Below are 27439 nucleotides of genomic sequence, written 5' to 3'. Positions count from 1 at the left end.
TATACTCTGAGATTTTGAAAAATAATGCTTTAAAAAAATCCAAGCCGACTATAACTTGACATTCCGGCTGGATTAAATATTTAACACAGCTTCTAGCATCACCCAGCTGAAAGAAAGAAACACAAATGGGGGAGGTGGAATCCTGTGGCAAACAGGAGGATACTTGGGGAGTTGAAAAAAATTTAAACCCCAGTTCCTACTACTAGTTTTGTTACATTCCTTAAGCTCCCTGAACCTCAATTTTCCCTCCATAAAATGAGGATATTATGAGATAATTTTTGCAAATCACGGTGCCTCGAGCTCTATAAGTGTTCAATAAACAGTACCAACAATGGCTATTAATAATAGTTAACATTACAATCATTTACTACTTTCACCTTCAGATAACCCAGACGTGAAGGAGATTGTTCTGTTATGCCACTTCTGAAAAAAAGTAAAAATAAATCATACAGCGTAGCAGCACAGAGCCATAACAAAAGCTACTATTTCTCTCAGTGACTGACATTTTAAGGAAAGCATTAACCTAACACAAGGATGACTAAGAAAGCACCATTTTAATGAAGCGCACACTCCCACAGATTCCTCGCCACCCACACACATTTCAGTTCTCAGGAGTAATTAATAGGGAGCAACCACTCTATTCCAGACACATTGGGAAATGCTATAGTTAGAGTTCTCCACACTCCTACAGCTTCAGAAGATGGTCAGCCCGTAAAATGCTCATTAATAGCACAGCATTGTAGGGGAGACAATAATTTGTCATAGTCAACAACGAAAGCTGTTCAGTAAATCTACAGTTTTATATCGTCAATAGTTATAGGACTTCCATCACCCAAAAAAGTTAACTTTCATTTCTAGATTTCAGCAAGTACAATAAAGAGTAAACGAACTTAAAAACAAATACTTCTATTGTCTTTCCACTCTTTCTAAAGCTTTCCAAAGCCTTTTCAAGTAGCGAAATACATCTTTTTTGTTTCTAGATCTTATTCTTTCTTCTCATCTTTCCTGTGTATTATTCTCAGATGACTAACAACTACGTCTATTAATCTAACACATAACACCACTTCCTGAGTACTGCTACTAACCTGCCGATGTTCAAATTCCATCTTCTTGGTCAAAACATTTTGCTGCCTCTTTTCTGACGACAGGTCCTGACACACCTTTTCTACTTTGCATGAGGCCTTCCCACCACAAAAGTGGATTATTTCTCTTACCATCCCGGGGCCAACCAGCATCTCCAGGCTGCCACTCTAGCCTGCTCTAATTCAGCTGTTGGAAGTGTTAAAAAAAAAAATTCACTCCTTTGAAGCAAGCTCACAGTCTGTTCCCACACCATTACTGGAACCAGAATCCTGACTCAGCATTACCTCCCTAGCACTTCCTTTGAAAATGCAGCATGAGCAACATGGATGAGTTAAAAAGAAACTCCTCTGCAGTCTTACGTAGGTGATCAATTTGAGCAGGTAATCAATACATTTTAAGTATCCTAAAATAAAATTTCATAAGCAGCGACTGGTTTGGAATTTAAATAAATGGTTTTGGTCTGCCTCAACCCAGCTGAACAACTCCCTCTGCATGGACTCTTTTCAGGGATACAGATTTACAAGAATCCCAAGTTTTAGCCACTACTAAAACAAAGACATCTCATTAGGTTTGACGTGCCAGTATCCAGATGGTCAGCTTTTCTTAACGATGCAGCTAAGACGTCCTTTTGTGGATTAACTGTGAATTGTTTTGAGAGTACAAATTATTAAAAATTACTCAATAAAACATCTCCTATCCAGTCCCCGAGCTGGAAACCTTGATTTTTGACGACACCACACATCCCAAATCTGGTAAATCGCCAAAACCAGTCATCTCCAACACAGACAGGTCTCCAGAATTAGCCTCTCCTTCACCCCACCCACTGTGGCTCTCAGACCCAGTTTTAAAGATTTCCATAATCTCTTCCACAGTCACCACCCTCCTGCTGCTCACCTCCCACCTGGCAATACGTCTTCTTCATCAAAAGCAAAGATAAGCATGTTCATTTCTCGCTACCAAAACCTTTCAGATCTGCAATGATTCAGGCTCCTGATCTGGCATACGAAGACACCTTTTCACAGGGCCGTCTGCCCATTCCTGTCCCGTCCCTTCTTTCAAAATCACCCTTTGTTTCTGCCACCCTGGACCACTCACCTTTTCTGAATGTGCAGGGTCTTTCAGAGCCCCAAGCCTCGAGGCAGACACTAGTTCTTCTCTCAAGGACAACTTGGCTTTTCCACCTAGCCAACGCCTCTGCCTTCAGGAGCAGCTCCAATGCCACCATCCCTCTCGAGTGGGGCCTTTCTCCCCTGTCATTCCCCAGGCAGTAAACTGCTTCATCTTCTGGGTCCACAGCACTTTGTAGTATCTGTACCAGAATTTCCTCCATTTAAACTGTGATTTATCCTTCACATGTTGTCTGTCTGCTCCCCACTCCCAACCAGACCATGAGCTCTCCTAATACACGAACTGTGTCTTATTCCTAAGTGGGCAGGGATTTTAACATATATTGACTCCTCCACTGCACGTTCGTTTTATTATGATCTAACAAAAAGTGCATGAAACTTCAGCCAGGCAGCTTTGGAGTTTAAATCATCAATCACAGCTCCATCTTTCTCTAGGAACTCAGCTGTGGAACCTTGGCTTCCTCACCTACAAACTAGTGACAGAACCAGCTCATGGGGAGAGAGGGGATCTTTCTGATAACTAACTAGGATGAAATGAGATGATATACGAACACTGCCTGAAAAGTCCTGGCATAAATCTAACAACAATAACAATGAGGAAACGGCTCTCCTGTCTGCTGCGCAGCCGTTCTGTGCTGGGCACTGCATCAGCCCCTTACCGCCCACATGCTCATTAACCTCCCCTCTTATCACCTAGGAGCGAAGGCCCAAAGGACAAGCGAGCTGACCAATGCCCCTTGGTGAGCACCTGGCAAAGCCAAGACTCACACCTACTCTATAACGTTAGTTCGCTTACCTAAGTGCCTAATATTTTATCTGATCCTCACCAAAAGCCCTTTTACTTTCTTCATTTCATAGATGAAAAAAACTGAGGCTCAAATAAATAACTTGCCCCAAATCACATAGCTACAGGGTGAACGAGCTAGGATTCAAATCCAAGGGTGTGCAAACTCAAAACGCTTCAGTCAAAATCCCATGGACTTAGAAAAGCTACAAACGTCCTATAGAACAGAAGAATGATATGCACCTCAGGAAAAGCACCTGTGATGCGGAATTCAAAGTAAAGTAAGAGTCCCTCTGGTTAAGGTCACCAGGAAAACCTTTCCGGAAGGTTTCAAAAAGTGTTTGAAAAAAAACCTTCGAAATTAAAAGAAATTGAAAATTATTATTGGAAACCAAAAATAAGGGCTGGAGAGCATTCAGACAAAGGGGGAAATCAGCAAATCAGGGACACAGGATTGTGGGGTGTGCTGGGGACAGTGAGTCTGGCTCATCGAGGGCAGCAGGGAAAGTAATCTAGGAGAAGGCGCACGGAGGCCTTGACGGCAGTCAATGAGGCAGGAACCCGGAGCCCTCAGGACGTCTGAGAAGTAAAGGGAAATACATCAGACGTGGTCATTGGAAACAGGAGTCCCAACAAGGAGGGGTGTGAAGTAGAGGGCCCAATCCAGGCAAGAGGCCTGAAGCAGAGTGAAAACAACAGCCCAGGCCTGAGACGCAGACCCTCCGGGCAGCTGACAGACACAGTGAGGGGCCACAGTGCCATCAGTGTGGACGGCAGGCAAGGTTTTGCTCCTGGGAGAAAGCAAGACTAGTAACACCACTCCAAGAAAGTAAGACGACTTGATATGCTGAATTCAAGATGCCAGTGGAACACCGAGATCCAGGTTTTCATCAGGCAGATGGACGCACAATTAGAGCTTGCAAATGTGATGTGACCGGAGTTGGGAGTTTGCACAAAAGTTAACATGCATGCACTCATGTATGTGTAAAGACAAGGAGGAGGGGCGGGGCAGGGAAGAGAAATGTAAGGACTCTACTTTGCCGAAGGGCTGCATTTTAGTAGCAGGAAGAAGAAAGGAGAAAAAACAGTATTTTGCAGCAAGCCGAGTGAAGAGGAGTTTTCGGGAAGCGTTGGTTAATTGCCTCAGACCCTACTAGAAATAAAGGAAGGTGAATTCTCAAAACTAAGGGAACAAACATCTCTTCAGAAACATCTTAAATACATCAATGGGACTGGAAATGAATAATTAAGGACAAAATATGGTAGAAAAGTAACTAACTTTTAGGAATTTTGCCAGAAGAGTTAGCCCATGTAAGAGGAAATGGAGAAAGATGACATAAAACTGCAAACTTCCCACTGACATGAGCCAGAGCCCCAGCTCCGAGTGAGTGGGCTGGACGGTTGCTGAGGAGAAGGGAGGGCATCTGAAACAGGAGGGCTGGCAACAAGCAGTGACTGCAGGGAATGAAACGTCTGCTGAACAGTAAAGCGTAAGCAGGCAGCTCAGCCCAGGCCTCTGCAAGTTTAGTGGACTCGCTGGCCACTGTTTGGTGGCCTTCTCCAATAACTGCCGACAGCTCTGAGTTGGAGAGCAGGAGGGGTAAGCAATGAGGTAGAAACTCCAGGAAGTCAAAAGGCTGAGAAATGCTAAGACAGGAGCAAGCTTATCTCTGCACAAATCTGCTTAGTGGAGTCACAAGGGTTCCAGAAAAGAATTTCCTAAACTGGTATTCCAGCATGACACCAGGTTCTAGCGTCGCTGTCTGTCCCGCAGCCTCCAGTCACACCAGCAGAAAGCACAGGCACTAGGGCCATCGTGCTGGGGGTCCCGGTGACATGGGAGCAGCCCAGGAGAGGAAAGCCTGGTAGGAAGCTGTGCCACGACTGCTGGAACACACAAATGCAGGCACAGCCTGACCTCCTGGCACCATGAGATGAGAAGACCCAAAGGGAAGACCGACAAGGAGCATACTTCAAACAACTAAAGTCTGTCACAAGGAGGCCAATTTGAGTTAAAGGAAGCGCTGAGAGGAAGTTTTTGAGAGGAAAACAAATAGCTCATTTTTAAAAATGAGCTCACAGGGACCCAGAGAAGGGCCCCTCGGTTCACATTGGGCCTGGAGAGGAGGGAAGCCAGGACTGAATCAGATGAGGAAGAGTGATGTGAAACTGTAAACAACAGGGCCCCTCGTGGGAGCTACCATGAGAAGGAAGGAGAAGAGCACGAGAGCAGGTGAACCGGGATCAGCGTCCTGAATTCAAAGTCCACTGGTCCCTCCGCTGGGCCCCAGGGAGCAGTACCCTCGGTGAGCAGTAGATTGATGCTCATTGCAATCCAGTCTTATAATTAGATGCCAGCAAATGTCATGCTGAGGGGGAGAATATCTAAATGCCTATAATGAAACTTTCTTAACCAGAGGAAGCATTGCACGAAACTGCATTCGAGATGCAGTAGGGCTCCCATCCCTCACAATGCAGGCTTCCCACACCAGAGCTTACATCTTCTCAGCGGTGTCCGCGGAAGGTGAGGCTAGACAAGTGGCTCCAGGAAAACACATACCAAGCAGAAGTAGCACATACAGTAAAGCTGCCTGTTGAGTCTCTTTTCAGAGAAAGAGAAGCTAAAATAAAGGCTCAGCCTTAAAATTTGCCACCAACCACGTGGAGCACAGGAAGCCCGCTGGAAGTAAGAGAAGGATGTGTAATGAGCTCTGCTCCGTATGGACTAGATGCCAGACGGTGCCCAGAAGGGAACTGCTTCAATGACCAGGAGAACGCACTGCCATCGGCCACAGGTATGAGTGTCATCAGAGAAAACCGAGGCCCAGCTTCCCAGCAGGGCCACGCTCTGCAGAGCTCAGACACGACTCAAGAGAATAAAACAGACTTGAACAAGCCATTCTGAAGCCCAAGGACTTAAACTACTGTAACAATTGGGACATAGGAACCAATAAATTTATTCAGCCCAGCCCTGTAGCTTCCCATTGGGAAGACGGTTTATTAACTCAATCTTGTTTCTACTACATATCACTCACTTTCTGAAGCACCTGACAGAGGAAAGGCTCCTGTAAGAAACGTGTCCTTGCCTTTGAACACACTGTGAAGTGCTAACACATTTGTATTCACAGCCTGCAATGATTATTCTAAAATAGATTCAAAGACCTCTGTATAATAGGCACAGTGGTGAAGAGCAGGCCGTTTCAGAGTTCTGCAGACCTCGATGGGGACCATTTCTCTGCTAATTAACATCATCCAGTGTCCCTGCTCTAAAATGGACACAACAATATCTCTCTGTGTCGTTATCAGGTGTTATAAGGATCAAATGACACATGTCAAACTCGTAGCAAAGTAACGGCTCAAAAAAACGGATAACTGTTGTTATTAAAAGGGTCGCTAGAGGTCATTGAGTTGGACTTCATTTTGCCAGTGAGGTCAGACAATTAGTAACATACTCTGGAAACAAAATCAATTCTCATCACCTAGTTCAGTACTCTTCAGCTAGATTTTAGTCTCAAATTATTAGGAAATGTCAGTGTGACCTTATTTAGAGCCCTGATCCAACACGGTTCCGAGCAGGAGGTGCCTTAACTGTGTTCTGCTGGGCCTTTCCCTGTGAAAACTGCTCACGCTTACAGATACCGCTGCCGGTTCCCACCTACGGAGAACGTGGCACGGACACGTGTCTTGTTTAGTCAATAGCCGTCTGACTGCTGGTACGGAAGAGACTAACGGGTTTCCATCAATACTATGTGTGGACTGTGTCTGACGGACGGTTGACCTCAAATCTGCATTTGTAGCCCGTGATATCCGTGAGCATCCACAGTCTTTATATCCTGATGTAAGCGCCTTTAAAAAGTTTTGTGAAATCCTTAAAAGTGAAAGAGTATTTCAGTAAGAGTTAATCCTTTAGCTAAGAGAGACCATCATTTAGCAAATTCAAATTGATGAAAATTCCATTTTATCAAAAAAGGAAGGTACGTTCTTTTAACCTAAAATTCAACTTAAAGGAGCTTTAACAGGAGCACAAAAAAATCATTTAACTTTATCGACATCAGCATTTAAAACACTGGATTACTGGGCCAGCCCGGTGGTGTAGTGATTAAATTCACACTCCACTTTCTCAGCCAGAGGTTCACAGGTTCGGATTCCTGGTGCGGACCTAGCACTGCTCGTCAAGCCATGCTGTGGCAGCATCCCAAATAAAATAGAGGAGGATTGGCACAGATGTTAGCTCAGCAACAATCTTCCTCAGGCAAAAACAGGAAGATTGGCTACAGATGTTAGCTCAGGGCCAATCTTCCTCACCAAAAAAAATACATGTAACAAAAGTAAAAAGAATAAAACACTGGATTATTTTCTCTAATGTGATTGTAACCTTAATTATATCCATATCTGTTTCATCTGTACTTGGAGAAAGAAAACCACAAATGCTATTTTCTTGATCAATGTATCAAGAAGCTTCCATTTCTCTCCAACATTAAAAATTTACTAAATTAAAGAACTGAAATATAGTTCACCATGGTGAAATTTTAAAATGTCTTCCAGCTCCTGTGTAAACTTGGAAATTAACACTATTCTGAGAATTTTCTTTCCATAATTCAAAACGACCAGCAGAGGGCAGAGCTAAACAGTTGATACATTCCTGTGCGTGAATGAGAAGAAACTTCCAAAATGAGGCTCAGGAGTTCTATTTTTGACTGAAACTTAGCACTCCAGTTGCTATATTTGCTGAGCTTAGAGACATGCCAAGAAGAAATGTCAACCTAATATTCTCTTCGGCACAAATGGGGGAATGAAAATCAACATTGCACTAGAATAAATTACTGTAGCAGAAATGCTTAGAATGAACAGAAGAAATGGAATAACGTAACAATAATAGCGTCTTGCTCACTTTATGCATACACACGTGGTACAATTAAATAGTTTACAAATCAAATCAGAAATACTTGATATATGTGATAAAGGGTAGAGATAAAATATCTATAAAAATCTATAAAAAATAATTTTATCTCTATCTGTACATGCATTCCATAATAACTTCTTAACCTAGACTATGCACCCTATAGACAATATTACTGAAAAAGTTTTAAGATTTTTCTTTAGGGTTGTTTGAAACTTTGATAAACTCATTAATGATTATTTTATTCTCAATCTTAATATTCTATAACATTAATGTCAATTATTATAACATTATATTATAAATATAACATTAATAGAATTAATGTTATAGAATATTAACCCATAACCCCTTATACTTCCAAAGGACATTTCAAAAGAACCTGCTTATAAATATACAAAGGAGGAAGCACCCCCAGGGTTAGCCTGGGGTCACAGTAAACACTGAAAATGATTAAATATAAAATACTTTCTTTAAAAACAGGTTTTTATTCAGAGTTGCATTTCCACGTCTGAATATAAGCATTATACGTCTTGCGTTTTTTCAAATAGAACAGTGAAACAATCAGAGAACGTTCCCGTAAGAAATCAAAGGTGGCACTACTTCCACTGAAGAGTGGAGACCAGCTCAGTCTCTCTCAGCTGAGCAGTTTCTCGATTACACACCACAAGTGAACCCAAGCCTGAAGGAGCAGTCGGGGAAACGTTCCGTCATTAAGCTTCGTTCTAGCACAGCAGCTCTCATCTCAGCAGCTGAGCTAAAACGCTTGAGAACTCGAAGGCAGGACCTCCTTGGCGTTAAGAAAAAAGGTCAAGAGCAGCTTCCACATCTAATATTCACAGAATGCATTTTCAGAGCAAGGCTTTCCCAAACCTGGCTGATCAAAATCCCTATATCCAGAGTCCAAACTCTGACCTGGTCAATCAGACTTTCCAGAAGTGGAGCCCAAGACCTGGCATTTTATCTTATTTTTTTAAATTTTTGGTGAGGAAGACTGCCCCTGAGCTAACATCTGTGCGAGTCTTCCTCTGTTTTGTATGTGGGAGGCCTCCACAGCATGGCTGATGAGTGGAGTGGGTCCATGCCCAAGATCCAAACCCACAAACCTGGGGCCACCGAAGCAGAGAACAAAGAACTTTAACCACTCGGCCACAGGGCCAGCCCCAAGAAATGGAATTTTAGAAAGCTTCCCAGGGAGCAGAGAGACATGGAGAGAGGAGCATTCAATGAAGCTGCAGACCTGGCCGGGCGGGAGCTAAGGGAGGGCCGTGGAGGCCTTGAGTGAGAGCTTTGGTGTTATCCTAAGGGGAAGCATCGCCAGCAAGCATACCACACTCGCCCTTTCGTGGAGAAGGAACTTCAGGGGAGGGATGGAAGCGCGGAGTCTCACTAGGAGACCCCAGCATCAGTCCAGACCTGAGACCAAGGTGATGGCAACGGAAAGGAAAACAAGGCCAGAGTGTCTAGATATATCTTTGAATCAATAGGATTTAGGAATAGATTCGCTGTGGAGGGTGAGGAAAAGGCACAAGATGTAGAGTCAGCTCTCTTGGGTGTGAATTCCATCTCTGCCACTTACAAAACTGTGTGACTAGGCAAGTTACCCCCTCAAAATCTGTCCCCACATCAGAAAATGGAAGTACGATTACATAATCTAATTTAAAATTAATCAGTTGAAGTGATCTATGTAAACAGCACAGTGCGTGGCCCTTACTAAGCACTAACTAAATGTTGGCTGCTAGTCATTGTTTTTGTTGTTAATGATGTTGCCGTAAAAAGATAATCCATTGGACCTACTCTGAGCAAGGCACTGTGAAAACAAATATATTTTTAAAAAGAAAGTTCCCCTCGAGAGTATGGGGACCCAAGACCAATTCCAGTTTTCCAAACTGTGGCTGAGGAATTTATTTTTTTTCAAAAACAGATGAGAAATACTCAAGCATAGAAACAATTTAGTTATGACGATCCTCAAAGCCACAAACCATCGACAGCGCTGAACATCACGGCACAAAGAAACAAGGTCCGATTTTCTGACCCTCTCCGCTATTCCAGCCACCTGGATGCGGGGAACCAACCAGACCTGATGGGTTCACTAATCTGCATTCACCACGGGCTCTAATCTGTCCATTCTCCTGCAGACACTGAGGGAGACAGCGGCCACCAGCAGGTCTTCACTGCCTGTCTCCAAAGGAGCCTGAAACTCCGCTTCCTCAAGATACTATTTGATAGGATGCCCTCCCTCCACGGCAGTCATCAGGTGAAATGGCACGATACTGATAACAGACGGAATCTACTAAATCAGAGGCACGTTCTTAAACATCAAGTCCTTCCAGCCCATATCGAGAGTAAACCTTTTCCTATTAGATAGCAAACCAGGTCTTACACTCCCCTCAGTACATACTTTTTTCAGACACTTTGAAAAGCAGTATACACAGACCACTGTCTTTCAGTCTCACAACTGACACCCAGGGAGGGGCGTGACCGGGACACCAACAGACGGCGCCTCCAAGACCTGCTGCCGCTTCCCGTCCGGATTTCAGACCCTGGCTGCTGGGCGCCCCCTCCCTGCAGGGTATTGTGTCAAGATGAGTGCCCAAAGGTACACAACCCAGGGTTCCTGCCTGGGACCTTGCCTGGGCTTCTGCTGCCAGCTGTTTTGAATCTGAAAACCATCTCACATGGTAGTAAATATTGGTTGCATTTTTAATCTAATACTAAAAAGACAGACTTTTCTCTACACTTACTGTGACCATAGGAGTGTTGGTGGCTCTTCTCCACTTGCTCAGAAGTCCTCTTGCCCAGCCACCTTCAGTAAATATAGGTACAATATACAATCAATATTTACCACAATATGAGGCAATTTTCAGGTTCAAAATAGTCCCATTAATGCCAGTCTCTAACCTCAGTTATGTTCTGGCTTTGCATTGGATGCTTCTTTTCAAGGAAACCCTATTTTCATGACCCTGACGGGGTTAGTGGGCACCTCAACACAACCTACCTGGTACCTTGAGAAGGTGAGCACTAGAAAACCACAAGACGACAACAAGGCACCTTCTTCCCACCTACAGGCTGAACTCCAGGCTCTCCCAACTTAAAAGATGTCAGGAATCTCTCACACAGTTCTGATCCGCACCCAAGGTCCAGCCCTCCAGTCCCCGATCAAAACGCCCCTCCTCCCAGGCAGCTGTTCCCAAATGAACTGGTGATGCCAGTTTTCACGTGGAGCAGCACCATGGCATTTAAAGTGCATCCCCTGGTCCTTTTTCTCATGTAGATTCTGAGGCTGCTAACACGAAGCTGCACTCTCAGGCGGTCTTCCATCCTTGAATCCCTAGTATTTTCTTACAAGCATCCCTGACATCTTTTTCAAAGATCTCTAAAAAAGTCCAAGATTCTTCACAACACATTCCCTTGACCCAGAAGTTACACAATTAGTTTGTTAAAGAAATACTCATTACCTACTACAATTAATGACTGCACAGGGACCGTTAACCACCAAGAACATGGGGAAAGTTAGAATCTGTTTCCAGCAGAACAAGTTTTTCCTTCTTTAATGCAGGCAGTGTGGCATGGGGAAAAAAAGCAAACCAACCTGAGTGTCAGGAGACTAAGATTCTGGCTCTGTCAAAACCATTTCAACCACACATAAGTCACTTCACTTTCTGAGTCTAAGTGTCCTTATTTGTCAATTTAAAAAAATTGGCCTAAAGTAGATCACAGTTAAGGTCTTCTCCAGTTCTGGCATTTTATTGTCCCATTGCAAAATAGAAAATCAACAGACACATGGCTTGAAACAGCTGAAACAGGAAAAGCCTTTCCATAGCCCAGGAGCACGTTTGATCACGTGAGCCTGGGAACATCACAAATCAATAACTTCTGCCAAGTGGGGGAGACGGTTCCCCAAGCATTTAGCCTGGAAGCTGTTGTACATCAGCTGTTCTACACAGAAAATCCTGTAAACATCACAAAGAACAAAGCCCAGAAAGAGAAGGCATTCCCATGAAAACAATAGGCCCGGGCAATCACATCACAGAATATGCACCCAAAGGAGGCAAGAGCCTTGGTGGGATCTGTGCAGGGGCCAGTTAGAGTCAGAGACGGCCAGAACTGCAACAGTGCAGCTGAAGGTTTTGTGCTGATCAGAGAACTTTAATCCAGAGAGAGAATGAACATCATTTCCCGTGCTTCAGTTCCTTCTTCTGTAAACAGGGAGAAAACCCATCTCATCAGGGTTATGAAGATTAAATGAATTAATATTTGTAAAGTGCTTAGGACAGTGTCTGGCACATAATAAGCATAATGTGTTTTCAAATACTGAAGACAGTTTTCAAAAAAATAAAGGCATAATATAAGGAACTGACAAGGCTGTGCAGACTGGTCAGGCTGGAACGGGACCCATGATTAGCAAAGAATTCATATTCAGAGGAGGAAAGAGAGAGAGGGAAGTGAACACAAGCACAAGAAGAATAGGAATCTATCTCCCAGGATAGGAGGACTAAAAGAAAATAGAACCACCTGTATTTTGTCATTATTGCAGATGTAATATTCTTTTTACTCTATAAATGCATGTAGGTCATTCCATGTATGAATTAACATTCTAAAACAATGTTTATCATCAAAGGACCCCTTGTAGAATCATTCCCAAATTAAAGTCTACCCTTCATCATAGTGTCGAGTGACCCCATTGCCAAGTGATTTAATCACCCCACACCTGGACCTCACCTTCACCCTACCTCAGCCAGCGGTCCACTCACCTGGCCACACCCTCAACCAATTCATCAGCAAAACCTCACCTGTCGACAAATCCATGTAGACATCCTATCTGAAGCTCCTCATCCTGCAGACCTTGAGAATCTTGACTTCCCTACTTCCTCCCACCCAGCCCCTCTGTCCTCTAATGTTGCAGCCCACTCTTTCCATCACTCCCACGCCAATATCCTCCACTCCCAGCCTCACAAACCTTCAGATGCATCCAGCTGGGCAAAAAGCCAACCTGCAACCAGAGCGGTGCTTTGCCATGCCCACTGCTGGGGCAGAGCCAGCCCTAATCCAGCATCTTCCACCTCCGCTGGCCCCCACAGGCATCCCTCCGTTATTCTATTCAGTTCTCAGTCCTGTTTTTGTGGTGCCCAAAAGAAACATTTTCCACACAATTTCTAGACATCTGGCCTCAGATACCCTCTTCACCCAATGCAGAAGGTGACACTGCCGTGTTCCCATTCCTGTCCCAGGCCAATCCCCCAACCTGGGCTAGCCATCCCATCCCATCTGGCTTTCTTGGGACCACGTGCTATCAACACTCCTTTCTCTCCCTAATCTTCAACACTTGCTTCTCTATTGCGTCCTTCCCGTCAGCATCTACACACTCAGTAAACGCTCCCTTCCCACTGGCTGACCACCCTCGTTCTCTTTTCCCAACACACACTCTGGAGCCCATCACACACCTGCCCGGATCGCACCTCCAGTCCCCTCGCCACACCTCACCCTCCCTTCAAACCTCAGCCTTCAAAAGGCTCTCTACAAGGTTAACAGCAACTTTCGGTAATTCGATGACTCCTTTTCAGGCTTGACCTCACTTGACCTCTTGGCAACATTTTAAATCACTTAATACTCCATCTGTCTTTTTTTAAAAAAATCTCTCTCTTTTCTCCGTCCTCTCTGACTGCTGACTGCTCCCTGTCTGTCTCCTTGCAGCTTTTTCCCCTGCCCACTGCATAAATGTTCATCCATAGGGCGGGGTCTTCTCCTCTCCCTCTCACTCCACAGGCGCTTTTCAATGCATAATGGCTTCAGGCATCACCTCCACCCTGAGGAGTCTTCCTTCTCCCTCCCCCAGGCTCTCTCTCTCCTGACTCTTAGAACACAAATAAACAATTACTTTTCATATCTTTCAGTAGGTATCCTCAAATTCAGTAAACCTCCCAACCTGCTCCTCCTGTGTTTCATACACAGTAAGCAGCAACACCCTCTATAGTCTGTTGCTCAAGCCAGAAACCTGGGCATGTCCTCCTAGTTTCTGCCTCTCCCTCGCCTTTATGTGATCAGTCAAATCCCAAGGCTTGTCATTTCTCTCTTCTAAAGCAGTACTTCTCAAAGTGTGGTGCCCGGACTAGCAGCATCAGCATCACCAGGCAACTTGATAGAAATGCCGATTCTGCAGGGCCCCCTCAGACCTCGTGAGTGAGAAATTCTGCGGTGGACCCAGCAATTTCTATTTTAACAAGTCCTCCAGGTAGTTCCGATGCCCACTAACCTAAGTATCATCAGAATTGCCCCTTTTTCATCCCCCCTACCACTTACATGGTTCAAGGCAATTATCTGCCCTCTGCTGGATTATTGCAACATCCTCCTCAGAACCTTCCAGCCTCCAAACCATACCCCTAGAACACCCGTCAGTCCATACTCCACAAACACCCAGAATGCTCACTCCAAAGCATGAATCTGATCACAGCACACTCCTCAGCCTAAAACTCTCCAGGGGCCCCCGCTGCTCCCAGGATTGAGTTCCAGTTCCTAAACCCTCCTTCCAGAGCCTTCATAAATGGCTCTGGGTACCATCTAGCATCTGTTCTTAAGATGCTTTCTCTGCCTCCCTCACGCTGTAACTCCATGCTCCAGTCATAACGACCACTCAAAACTCTTCTGTTACCCCCATTAAATACCGTCCCACCATGTCTGTTCATCCAGCAGCCCCTTCGACAGTCAACAACATAAGCATGGGGAGAGTGTCTGCATTTTTCATGGAAAATTCAATAAATACTGAGTGACTGACTGGTGACCACACAGGGTTAGAGACAGAAAGAAAAGTCAAACTCACACAATAAATTCACTTTTTGTGTCTTACCTGAGTATAGACCAGGGGTCACCAAACTACAGCCCACAGGCCAAATCTGATCAGCTGCCTGTTTTGGTGAATAAAGTTTTGTCAGGAAACACAGACAATTATTCATTCCACGTTGTCTATGGCTGCTGTCGCCCCACCGCAGCAGAGCTGGGCAGTTGTGACAGAGATTGTAAAATATTCACTAAAGCCTAAAATATCTTCTATTGGGCCAACTTGGAAAAACTGTGCCAATCCCCCATCTAGACAATAAAGATAATAAAAAGGAAATAAGTCTTCTTTCAGGTTCCCAAAGTCCAGTAAAAACTAGGAGAAAAAAAGCCGTCGGAGCTCCTGGTTGGGTGAAGTTTGTCAGCACAAGGTTCCTTCACTTTGCCCTCGATCCACAGCTCTGTCCTCCCCCTGGCTCCTGAGAGGAGAGGTGGCGGCCACAGGAATGCGAGTCACATCCACAGAACTAATTAATATTCGAGGCATAGCCATGAGGAGGAGAAGAAGATCATGACAGAAAAGTTGGGCTGAGTCACCCAACTTAATAAAAGTCCAACTTATAAATTCAAAACGAATTCTGAGTCACTCAACGCTGTCCGCCAAGTGGGTGATGAAAAGTACCAGTGGCGAAAGCCAAAACGGATATCTGAAATGGCATAATCCTCTTAATGGAGGAAAAACAAGTCACAAAGAAGAAAGTACGTCATTGCCTTAAGAAGTGTGACTGCCACTAATGTGTTTTTAAAAATAGATTTTTCTAATCTTCAACTAACTTTATGTTTGGAGATTACTGTAAAATCACAAAAGTGCTGGTAGCATTTGCTCTCGGCTCAGAGCTCCGTGGTGAGGCAATAATAGTAGGTACCAGTATTACCTGTGCAACAACATTCTTGATTTCAGCATAAGGGGGCAAAAGTCACCTGTTTTGCCTTCTAAAATAAAATTCACAAAAAGCAGCAGATATTAGAAATTTACTAAATCACATATCAGCTCAGAAAAATAATCTCAAATTATACGTGCTGAAATTCATATGTATAAAAACTTGGATATTGCTTACTACAGAATTCAGTCATACAACCATTCACTGAGCAGTAACCAGGGACAAATTACTATAAATTGTAGGGGAAAAAAATGTGACACAATCCTCTTTAAAATGATGGAGTCCAGAAAAATAATTTCTAAAATATATGTTAAAAGCCTCAACTTCACACTGAACTATATGACCACACACCTGAGGGACGTAATTTGACCCACCATACAATTGACCCTGTGGGAAAGAAGGTTACCAATATGAGGCAATTTTTTAAAAAGCATACAAGTGAACAGCCTTCAAAGAGAGAAACTGTCATGGTGTCAGCCTGGTGACGTAGTGGTTAAGTTCTCACACTCTGTTTCGGCAGCCTGGGGTTCACAGGTTCGGATCCTGGGTACGGACCTACACACCGCTCATGAAGCCATGCTGCGGCAGCATCCCACATATGAGACAGAGGAAGACTGGCACAGATGTTAGTCTAGGGCCAATCTGCCTCAGCAAAAAAAAGGAAGACTAGCAACAGATGTTAGCTCAGGGCCAATCAGAAGGAAGGAGGGAGGGAAGGAAGGAGGGAGAGAGGGAAGGATGGAAGAAAGGAAGAAAGAAAGAAATTATCAGAACTTCTTGATACATGTCCACTTATTACATTCTTTATGAAATAAATCTATTTTATAACTAAAAATAAAATTGGATCAAAAAATTCCCTTGGAGAATAGTAAGCAGATTTCTTCCTATTTATATTTATTGACTGTTCCCTTCAATATATCCCATGAGAATCATCCAACCAAGAAAATCAAACATTCCACGTGCTAGAGCCCTTTGAAAGAGAAGAGCAGCGCTGTGCCGCACACTGGCCTCCAGTCCTCTTTGGTTGCTCTGTCACAGGGATTCTGAGCGAAGTAGAGGTCCTCACTCTTTGGGGAGTGTTATAGACAGTGGTGCTTTCATTCCTTCACACCACATGATTTATAATATATGCCAGACAGTCACACACAAACGCACAGGGAGCTAAAGCCACAAGCGAGTATGCGATGTGCCAATACTTGAGTGCAAGCTTCTCAGACAGAAGCAGGGAAAGCGAGCAGGCACTGTGAGCGGTCACGACCACACCACCGAGGGGGCCTGATGGGGCCACCCCCACCGTCCGCAGGTACCTCAACCAGAACTTTCCTACTCTCCATTTCCACTCTGTTCCACCCAGAAAGATGTAAGGAGGGAGGGTTTGGGGAAGAATGTGGTAATTACAGCAGTGAAACCAAGAGCAGCAAATGGATTAAGAAAGAAGAATGGCAATCAGCCCAGAAGCAGAGATCCAGAACAGAGCTGACTCCCAAGCCAAGTACCCCGGAGCCAATGCACCCTCCACCCCACCCTCCGCCTTCCCTCCCACCAAGTGTTTACAAGAGTCCTAAGTGTACGCAACTCTCGATCATAGGAGACAATTCATGAACAGACTCTCCAGTTCTTCCTCTGCTCGCTCTCCATGGCTTTTCTTACCATCCTCTTCTTCGCGCAATCAAGGCACATTTATTAAATGGCTATGCCAAGTTCTGCAATAGGAACTTGAAAGAAAATCATTAAAAAGAGTAATTCCTAACATTTACTGGGCACTTAGTATGTGCCACGCATTGTGTTAAAGGCTTTATCAGTTAATCTCATTTAATCTTCAAGATAACCCCAGAGGCAGGCACTCTTACTAAACAAGTCAATTTTAACCTGTGGCCTTGGGTAAATGTCCTGACCTGGAGTAAGTGGAGGAGATGGGACTGGAATGCACGGTCTAGGACCAGGGCTCAGAGTCCACTCTCAACCACTCTGTGGAGAGCTGATCCTGTGCTTACCACAGATCTGTGTTTCTACGGGAAACTCACGACACAGCCTTGCACTGATCATGGGGACACCTTCATATACAATTCAATTTGCATTGGGGCACTATGGGGTAAACAGCCAATTATGATACATGTGTTAGGTCCTTTGAGAGAGAAAACATAGTCTAAGTTGGTTAATGAAGGTGTCTGAGAGAGAACGACATCTAACTCCGAACAGTGTTTTACAAGAAAGAGTAAAACTTGTGAAAGGATTTCAATCTACAATGGAACCTGAGGCTATGAAATGGAGAACCTCACACATGTGCTCTCAGAAGAACGGAGCTTAAGCACTGAGACCCATTTCCCCTAAACGCCTGATTTACACAACACCCAGGCTTCTCTTCCGACCAAAGAACATCCGCCAAGAACCCTCCCCATCCTCAACCCAGCGAACTTACTGCTTGGACAGGAGGCACTCCGTGCCATCAACACAGCCTGCCCCAAACCTCCTCGGAGCCACCTGTAGCTTGGACGGCAGGTGTTTCCCAAATTCTAATCCCTTTGCTGTTCCCGAATAAACTCAATTTCTGGTCATTCAAGCTTGCCTCCATTTACTTCTTTATTTAGGCTGACAAACTTAACCGGGAAGTAATAAGCAGTAGTGCTCACAGAGCCCCAGAAGGGAGAGAAAGTATGGACGGTTGGGAAAACCGACAGCACTTCAGCTCGGTGAGCAAGAGAGTCTGGAGCAACGGAAAGGGAAGTGGGTCACGAGCTGGAGAAGCATGAAGAGTTGCAGAGGAAAGATCATGCAGCAACAAGGAATTTGTACTTCATTCTAACAGAAAAACCACTACGGGCTTTACGCGGGATGTACATTACGGGGGTGCTCAACGATTGACATTTTCTACTGGATAATTCTTGGTTGGGGGAGAGAAGGGATGTCTTGTAGAAGGCTTGGCAGCATCCCTAGCCTCTGCCTACTAGACGCCAGCTGCACCCCTCCCCCCACTGTGACAACCAAAAACGTCTTCAGACATTGCCAAATACACCTTGGAGGGGAACATGGCCCTGAACTGAGAACCACAGGGCTAGAGTAAGGAGACTGGACAGATGACCAGAAATGGGCAGACCCAAGAGGTAATTAAAAAGGCCAATTCCATGGGCCAAGCAAGTGACAAGTGAACCGAAAGTGGATTTTCCTGATTCCTCTCGCATAACATGGCCTCATAACCCAGCCCGCCATAATCATCTGGAGGCTATGCCAAGCCGGCCCTGTGCAAATCCTCTCCAGCCTTGCAGCCCAGATCCTCCAGGAGGGTCATCATCTCTCCATCCTCATGGCAGGCACTGACCTCCTCAGCACACTTTATCACCTCATCCTGGGTCTGCATCTCAACGCCTGATCCTCCACAGTCCTGTGCCAGCCAACACCCTGAGCTTCTCAAGTCTAACAGCAATGGGCATTCCACTCCAGTAGAACAGCTCCATCTCTGAAATCTTCAACACCAATATCCTCCGGACACAACCTCCCATGAGTCCATTCCCGCTACAGTCTCACTACGCCCTATTCTTCAATGTCCTTAAGAACTTGAATCTCAATTGACTACTCTCTAATTTATCTTAATTTACTGGATTTATTAGCATACCTTTGTAGCATATAACTTATGATCTATGCTAGTAACTCAGTTCCTTGGCCCTCTAGGAATTGCCACCCTGGTGTCCCAAGGAATCACAAATTCTAGACGTCCAAAAGAGAATTATCACCTTCCCAGAAACCTGTTCCCTCTTTGTTATTCTGACTCTTAGCAGAGTATCACCTGCCAGCCAAAGACGTGAATCAGAAACCAAGGAAATCATTGACTCCTTCACTTCCCCACGTCCAACCAAATGCAAGTCCTATCAATCCTAAATCCTAATATTCCCCAGATCTGTCTCTTTCCAGCCCCACTGCCTCTGTTTGAGTTTGGGCAATTTTACTGATTGCCAGACACTAATTTTAAATTTCTTCAATCCATTCTCCACTCTGCCAAGTGAGTGACATTTCATAAATGCCAATCTGTTTATGGCTTCACTACTCAAAATTATTTAAAAGTATAAATGTCCTGTTTACATGTCTCCTAATTAACATTCTCCCAATTTACACTCCAGAAGCACCCATCAACTATGCTCACACGCATCTTCACGCCTAGTGTATGAACTCCGCCTTTTACAGCTGACCCTGCAGCAAACTCTAAGTCGTCCCCAAGTCTTGCTCCGACTACTACCTCCTGAGCTACCAAGGAGACTCGGATAGTCCTTCCTCCCTGCCTCCGGCACCGTACGTATCCCCACTGGAACTTCAAACATGATTATGATCTGTAGCTAGAGTTCACATACACTGACACTTACTGTATGCCCCATACCGTGCAAAACTCTTTACTTGTATTCATGCTTTCTTCCTACTCAGAAACTACTATATTATCCCTCATTTTACAGAAGGAGGAAAAACCTTTGAGAAATTAAGCCATTTACCTAAGTTTGCACAGTACATGGAAATCTAGGAGTACAGAGCCCACTTCAGCCACTAAACTCCAAAAATTTGTTTAAATGTCTTATTCCTGTAAAGGGGATGTCAGCCAGTTGAGAGTGGAGGCTCTCTTTTAATTTTTGTGTACCTAGTAATACGGGTGGGGCAGGAGAAAAGGGAGGAGCTGAAAAAAATGAGAGTTATAATTAACATCAAGAACCTGACCTCCATCAGAAGAGGAAGTCAGAAGGTGTCTTAGTCCTTTCGTGAGGCTCTAACAAAATACCAGTGTGAGGAGCTTGTAAACAACAGAAACGTATTTCTTACATTTCTCGAGGCTGGAAGTCCAAGGTCAAGGGGCCAGGATGGCCTGGTTCTCTGGTGAGGGCCCTCCTCCTGGTTCACAGCGGGTTCTGGCCCTGTCCTCCCAAGGAGGAAGGGGCAGGGAGCTGTGAGGAATCTTTCGTAAGAGCACTAATTCCATTGATGAGGGCTCCACCCTCCTGACCCAACCTCCTCCTAAAGGCCCCACCTCCTCATACCGTCACACTGGGAGTAAGGAGTCCAACCTGTGAAATCTGGGGGACACAGACATTAAGACCATAGCAGTCATCTTAAAAAGAACTGAAGGAATGCCATTAACTGGTAAGAATGACGGACAAACTCAAAGCTATTGAGACTATAGAGAAAAAGAGAAAAAACAAGAAAAGAAAGGTACGTGTTTCTTTTCCCCAAAGAAAAGAAAAGAAGAGGCAATCACAAGTGTTGTTGTGCTGGATGGGGATCCCTGCATGAGAAACCACAGAGGAATTTTCAAATAAACGAAACATGGGGTACTTTCAAGCAAGTGACTGTTGATTAAAATAAGAGAACCCATTAGAGCCTGAGCCCAGGAACATCCTTGCTGAGTGGTCTGGGGGCTGGGCTATTGGGATATTGAGAAGGAAATGAAATGAGAGCACACTCCTGCCTCTGCAGGGTGATATTTACAGTGTCCATGTTTCTTCTACTTTTAGGATAAAACTAACTTTAAAAATACACCCTAAGGATATATAGTGCTCCTGGCAGAAGCTGGGAGGCACATGGGGCTCCGACTAGGAGGAGGGAAGGCAGAGGCTCACACAGCCTACTCGTAGGAGGCAGCGGGGAGGCAGGGGATATTTTCTGAGGTTGATAGAACAACAACAACAAATCTGAAGATTTAAAGAAGAATTATTAAAGAGAAAATAGAATAGCAATATTAACTATACTGGAAGGATGCAGGGAGTGGGGGGGAGTATTTATCTGAATCCTCATCTATGACAGGCAGAAGGTGACAGCAGTGTTGATAATGACATCAACCAAACCTAAAATACCAGCTCCATCAGAGTAGGGAGTTCCAGGCTGGGGGAGGACTGCAAGTGGGAAGGCTGAGGTGAGGGCAGGACCTCTCTCCTCTCTGCAGCCTCGCTGTGCTTTAACCAGGGGAAGGTGGTACCTTACAACTTTTTTTAAGTGCTCAAAATTTAAAAAAAAGTAAATGAGTAAAACTGAGGGAAAGGATTACACTTTCAATCTATTTTTGTTATCCTCCTTATCATGGATGTACACAACAATTACCTGGCTAAGGGAATAGACGTAAAACATGGCTACAAAATGAATTTTGGAAATAAAATCTCCTATTTTACTACTGACTTCTATGTAGAGATTAGAGCAGAGTCTGCAAAGACAAGAAAAATTCAGCTACAAAGATTTTAAAAGCTGGTCGGAAAATTAAGTATAATTTTAATACCACATTCAAAATAAAAACTTTGAGGTAATATTGTACACACTGTTTCAAAAATAAAAATACAGCAAAAAATATATATGTATATACTCTTAGAACTGAAACATGCATTGTGGTTTTTACTGCTTCTGAAAGAGATTTGTGTGGGTTTGACTAAATAGCATCTAGTATTCTTCTGGCTCTGAAAACAAAAACGAATTCCAATTCAAATACTCATTTCTATCTGTTGGCTCACCCCTTCATTCTGGCTACTGGTGACTAGAGTACATTTCACTAGTTTTCTGATAGTGGCTGCCGTTGGTTTGATCAATGACTTATCTTTCAACAAGTTCAAGATCATGTTTCTTTTATTCCTTTTCGGCCTCAATGTTCACGTCTTCCTTCTCTTTAATTCTAGCCTCACTAACACACTCATCCAAACCCATGTCCACTTACATACACACCAAGGAGCTCCTGCCCCTCTGGGAAGAACGGGGATCGCTACATATTTAGCAAAATCAGCTGATCCGCCAAACTCAAAAAGATCAGCATCCAAAAACATGCATCCAAAAATATTCTAGCAGACAGACACTTATGATCAGTTCTAAAGGATTAAGTAGGTGTAACCACATACTCCTGCCAAAATCCTTGAGCCAAGTAAACCCGCTTATTTTTTGTGATGTAAAAAGAATGTGATATCTGACATAAAGTTATGATTGAAGAAATCCTAGAAGAGCTAGTTAACGGACAGTCAACAATTATGTAAGATAACTGTGGCTTGCTGGAAAACAGCTGCGGATGCACATGACCCAGAAAAAGGGATCTCCATGTAAATAAAGGCATTCGAAGGAAAAGTAATCTTAAGGGACCACATACTGGACTTGTTCTTGCAAAATGACCTCCAGCCACACCTAACAGGCAATGGGCCCAGGCCTGTAGCCACCAACAGGCTGAGGACAGGCACTGCCTTGTCCCCTGGCGGCAGGGCAGTGGCCCGAAGCTTCAAATCATATGGTGGTTCTAAGTGAAGGTTTTACTATTTCTAAGGAGTTGGAAACCATGGCAAAAAATTCAGGGGAGATATTTTTCCTCACACTTGAGAGAACGACTAAAACAGGTTCAAGAAAAAGTTTTCCTCAGAGCACCAGAAAACACTGTGAGCTACACCCCAGCAGTACAATCTAGCAGGCGGCCAGCAGAGTTCTCCACGGGTTTCTCCTGCTGGCCTCAGAGCTGTTCCAGCTGAGAATTCTATCTGAGATACAAGACAGAAACAAACAAAAGGCAAAAGGCAAAGGCGAGGATACTATCAGAGAATAAGAAGTCAGCTGATAGTTTCCAGGTCCCAGATCAGTAACAGAAAAGGAAAAAGATACTGGACAATGCTCTTAGGCCCTTACAGGATCTCATTCTTTTTTTTTTTTTTTTAATGAGGAAGATTGGCCCTGAGCTAACATCTGTTGCCAATCCTCCTCTTTTTGCTTGAGGAAGACTGTTGCTGAGCTAATATCTGTGCCAGTCCTCCTCTATTTTGTATGTGGGATGTCACCATAGCATGGCTTGGTGAGTGGTGTGTAGGTCTGCGCCCTGGATCTGAACCCGAGAACCCCAGGCCACCAGAGTCGAGTGCACAAACTTAACCACTATGCCACTGGGTCGGCCCCAGGAGCTCATTCTTTCTCTCTGTTTTATGAAAACTTGACTACAAAGAGGGCCGTCTCCCCTTGTGGTGGTTGAAATAATTTTGAGTATCTTGGCCCTAATTTTGATTAGCTAATAAAGTCAATAACATTCCACGCAGCAAAAATCAAAGCTAATGTTTGTCAGGTAATATGCTACGTATTAGTTTTCTCAATAAAGAGAATTTTATTCAAGGAAAGTGTATGATGAGCACCAGTTCTGTCCTCAAAGCATTTTCCTCCTAAAACTGATCTGTCTTCTCCATCTCAGTAAACGGCACAACCACCACCCAGCTACAAAAACCCAAGAACCGGGAAGTCACCTTTGATTTCCCTTTCCCACTGTCCACGTCGAAGCCGCCAAAAGTCCCAGCCGCTCTGCCTGCTGAGTCCATCCCACACCCACTGACTCGCCTCCACTGCCCTCACCACCATCCTCTCCCCAGCGCCCTCCACCATCTCTCACTCAACTACGCAACGCCCCCTGGTGTTCCCACCTCTGCTTCTGCCCCTGCACTCACTCTATTACCCAAAGACCAGGCCGGGTGATCCAGGCGAAGCACAGGACAAAGATGGTCTTCCCCTGCGCAGACCCAGCCATAAGCTCCCACCTCACAAATCACAAACAAAACCTCCATTTTCCTTCCAGAGCTTTCAAGACCTTGAAGGTTCTGGTTCCTGAGGACTTTCTGTTTTCTGTCCTCATCTCAGGAAACTTCAGCTACACGGGCTCTCAGGCTGTGCCTTGTTAGCTCATGCCTGTGCTCTCCCCAGGCCCTTTGCACTTGCCACTTGAGCTTCCAGGAATGGCCTTCCCTCCAGCCTCACCTCATGGCTCCTTAGTGAGGCTTCCCTCCACATTCGCCCCTCCCCAGCCCCATTCACTCCTTCATATTACTCGGGTTTCTTTCCTTCGTGGCCCTTATTAGAATCTGATATACATTCATTATCTATGCTTTTATATGTTGTTGTTGTTGTTTCATCTGTCTGTCTCCACCGTGAAGAGGATACAAATCTCAGAAGAACAGGAATCTTATTTCTCTTGCTCACTTACACATCTCTGGAGCCTAAAACACTGCCTGGCAGGCAGAAAGTATTTGGTAAACACTTGTGAATGAATTAACACGATCACTCAAAGCTCTCTGCCTTTTAGTGTTCTTGAAATTTTAAGTTAACATGTGAGAGAAAATGTGAAGTTCTTTCATATTTAGAAAATGCTATAGAATAGCATTTCTAAAGCAAAATGCTACGCCCTAAAAAATACATAAATAACACGGGCCTAAGTCAAAAGGGTGGACTGAAGTAGGCGAATCCATCAACTGCATCAGTCAGACCCCAGATCAAACCTCTGTGGCTCCAATTCCGCGTGTGAGAGGAGAGGGGCGGGCGGGGCTCCAGGGAAGGGCCCAGTCAGGAGCCCATCCCGCAGGGCGTTCTGTGCTCAAGGCAACCGTCCTCAAGAGAACTGTGGGTTAGAAATCCTCCCCACAGCGGGTTTTCTGGAATCAGCAGAGACTAATTAGGGGAACTTCTCTCCCCACAGCTAAGAGGATTCCTCCCCACCCCCCCACTAGACCCTCACCTACACGACATCTGTACCGTTACCTCCTCTGGGGTTTGAAGACGCCCCTCGAGAGGCACACAGTGAACACACACTCCCTCCTGAGCTGCTGCTGAAGGACAGGCCGACGCTTCTTACTAGAGGACGGAGCTTCCTGTTTCTTTTGCGTCCAGTTAGGCAGGAGAAGTAGAGAGGACTACAGAGCCAAGGAACACAGGAAGAAGAAAGGGCAACCACAGAAAGTTGGGGGAAGAGAGGCCCCATCCTGAGGCTCTACTTCAGACACTGTCATGGGATCTTATTTATTTGTTGCTGCTTTCCACTCTCTCAGCCACACCCAGCATCCCTCAGGAGGGCTGAGGCTGGGAGGGTGGAGTGAGGAGGATGAGAAGCAGCCAGGTCAGTGATGAAAATAACAGGATTACCTCCTCTTTGCAGTTTATTCCAATTCCGCATTTACTGAGTGAGAAGACTTTACCACCAAGCTTTAAGGGAGGAAATGCAGTCGATCTGGGAATAGTTTAATCAAAAAGCAACCATTAGACATGGCTTGTGCCTGCCTTCATTTCTACCATACATACTTTAATCCCAACGTGCCAACTGATCTATCTTCTCCAACACTTTTGGCCCACCACGGCCCTCCAGGTTCTGTCTCTATAATAACACACACCTCTTGCAAAGGATAAAGGAGAAGGGAGGAAAAAATTTAAATTATCCAATTCTTCCCAGAGAAGAAAAAGATCTCCCAGGCAGTGATTGGCTGTCATGTCATTAAAAAATAAACAAATAACTAGATCTTAAGAAGGAAGTATTGCAAGTTACAGCACATGCAGGGAATCGACTTTCAGGTGGGAAGAATCAGGAAGATCTCACGATATTTCATGCAACTTATTTTCCTAATACTCAAGGGAGGTCAAGGAAGACGAAAGGTCACAATGGGTAAAGAAGAGAAGAAAAACAGGTGAATAAGACATTTTATTATTGACTATCATCCCAGCCGGGGCTCATTTTCATCATCTTTCAGAACTCATTATTTCCATCCTTGATCAATAGCGTGAACATTGATAAGGCGGAGCAGTCAGAAGCAATGGAACAAACGTTACTAACCCTTCTGGACGAGAACCCACTGCTCTGCCTCACAGATTCCCGGCTGCGCACGGTGAGCCCACCGGACCTTCAATTTTCTTACAAGAAATTCATACATGAAAATTCTTATATATCTGGGTTTTAGATGCCTACCCATCACAACCAATGTCACACGTGGACCACATACCTGAGAAAGATTAGCAATGCTCTGGCTTGAAAAGGACAATCCAGCTGTGCTGATATTCGTTATGAATTATGAATATGCCTTTGGAATTACTGTCCCGCAGTGTTAACTCTCTGGGTGAATGGGAGCTGGGGGAGGAAGCAGACAAGGCTGCCTCATGTCAACGTTCAGCACACAGATGAGCTATGAACGCACTGAAATAGCCGTCTAGGGCCCATGGAAACCTGCGGCCCACTGGGACAAAGTACTCCCTAGGGAGCAGCTTCTGCAGGAATGTCTATGACCAGCAAGGTCAGAAATACTGACTCGAGCCATTTTACAGTCATCACTGATTAAAGCAGGCTGGAGACTGTCCAGAGCGGCCATCTGTTCGGAATAGGAGGTTTGGCAAATAGACTTAAGAATACCCCAGTCCAAAAGGAAAGTGTAGAAACAGACAACCGAGCGGCTGGGGGCGACGGCCTGCATCACGTGCTGGGTTTTAAATTGCAGGGTGACTGGGCAGGCACACAGCACAGCTGCCATTTCGACCGCACTCTGCCTGACAGACGGGAGTGAACCCTCCTACTTACATCAAACGGAGCGGAACTCGACGGGGCGTTCTGACGACACGGCTCCCTGAAGCAGTCGCTGAAAGGCAGCAGAAGGCCCATGGCGATGATCCTGGAGCAAAACTTCTCCGCTTCTTCTGGGGGCCCGTTCTCCTGCTGGCTGAACAGCTTCTCCAACAGAGTTCGCCCTGCAGAGGAGACAGGTCGTTAGAGGGAGTGCTCACAGATCACCTGGCTCAGAACTCTCCAGAGACAGGCCAGGTGAACACAGCTGGTGAGCAACACCGTTGCCAAGGCTACTGCCGGGCGCAGAAAGCAGCCTCTCAAACTCGGAAAACTGAGGCCTGGGACCCCACATGGGACAGGGCAGCTGTGGTCGGCTCTCCATCCCCCAAAATACCTCCTGCCCTCAAAGAGGATGTGCCCCGTTATGGGCCGCACATCTCCCATCTGAAGCAGCACCCCAGCCTCTTGGATTTCACTGGCAACCTTCCTTCCTCTCCTTGTTCACCCTGCTGATACATCTCTGAGGAAGCGGTGAGTGGCCACCGACTGCACTAG

At 45.0% G+C, this 27439-nt stretch overlaps 1 protein-coding gene across 3 annotated transcripts in view; it reads right to left on the bottom strand.

The window, feature by feature from the left end:
- The window catches only part of FMN2 (formin 2), a 345907-nt gene that overhangs the window by 281052 nt on the left and 37416 nt on the right, over positions 1-27439 (bottom strand). For all 3 annotated transcript variants that reach the window (XR_011499414.1, XM_070501555.1, XM_070501556.1), the window contains exon 2: positions 26900-27066. Coding sequence is in view for 2 of the 3 variants with exons in the window: in XM_070501555.1 (XP_070357656.1) it covers positions 26900-27066 (167 nt within the window). In the remaining variant the exon portion in view is untranslated. The remainder of the gene's footprint in view (positions 1-26899; positions 27067-27439) is intronic.

Source organism: Equus asinus, chromosome 30 (assembly GCF_041296235.1).
Source record: "Equus asinus isolate D_3611 breed Donkey chromosome 30, EquAss-T2T_v2, whole genome shotgun sequence".
NCBI lineage: Eukaryota > Metazoa > Chordata > Mammalia > Perissodactyla > Equidae > Equus > Equus asinus.
This window is presented reverse-complemented; position numbering and strand designations above follow the sequence as displayed.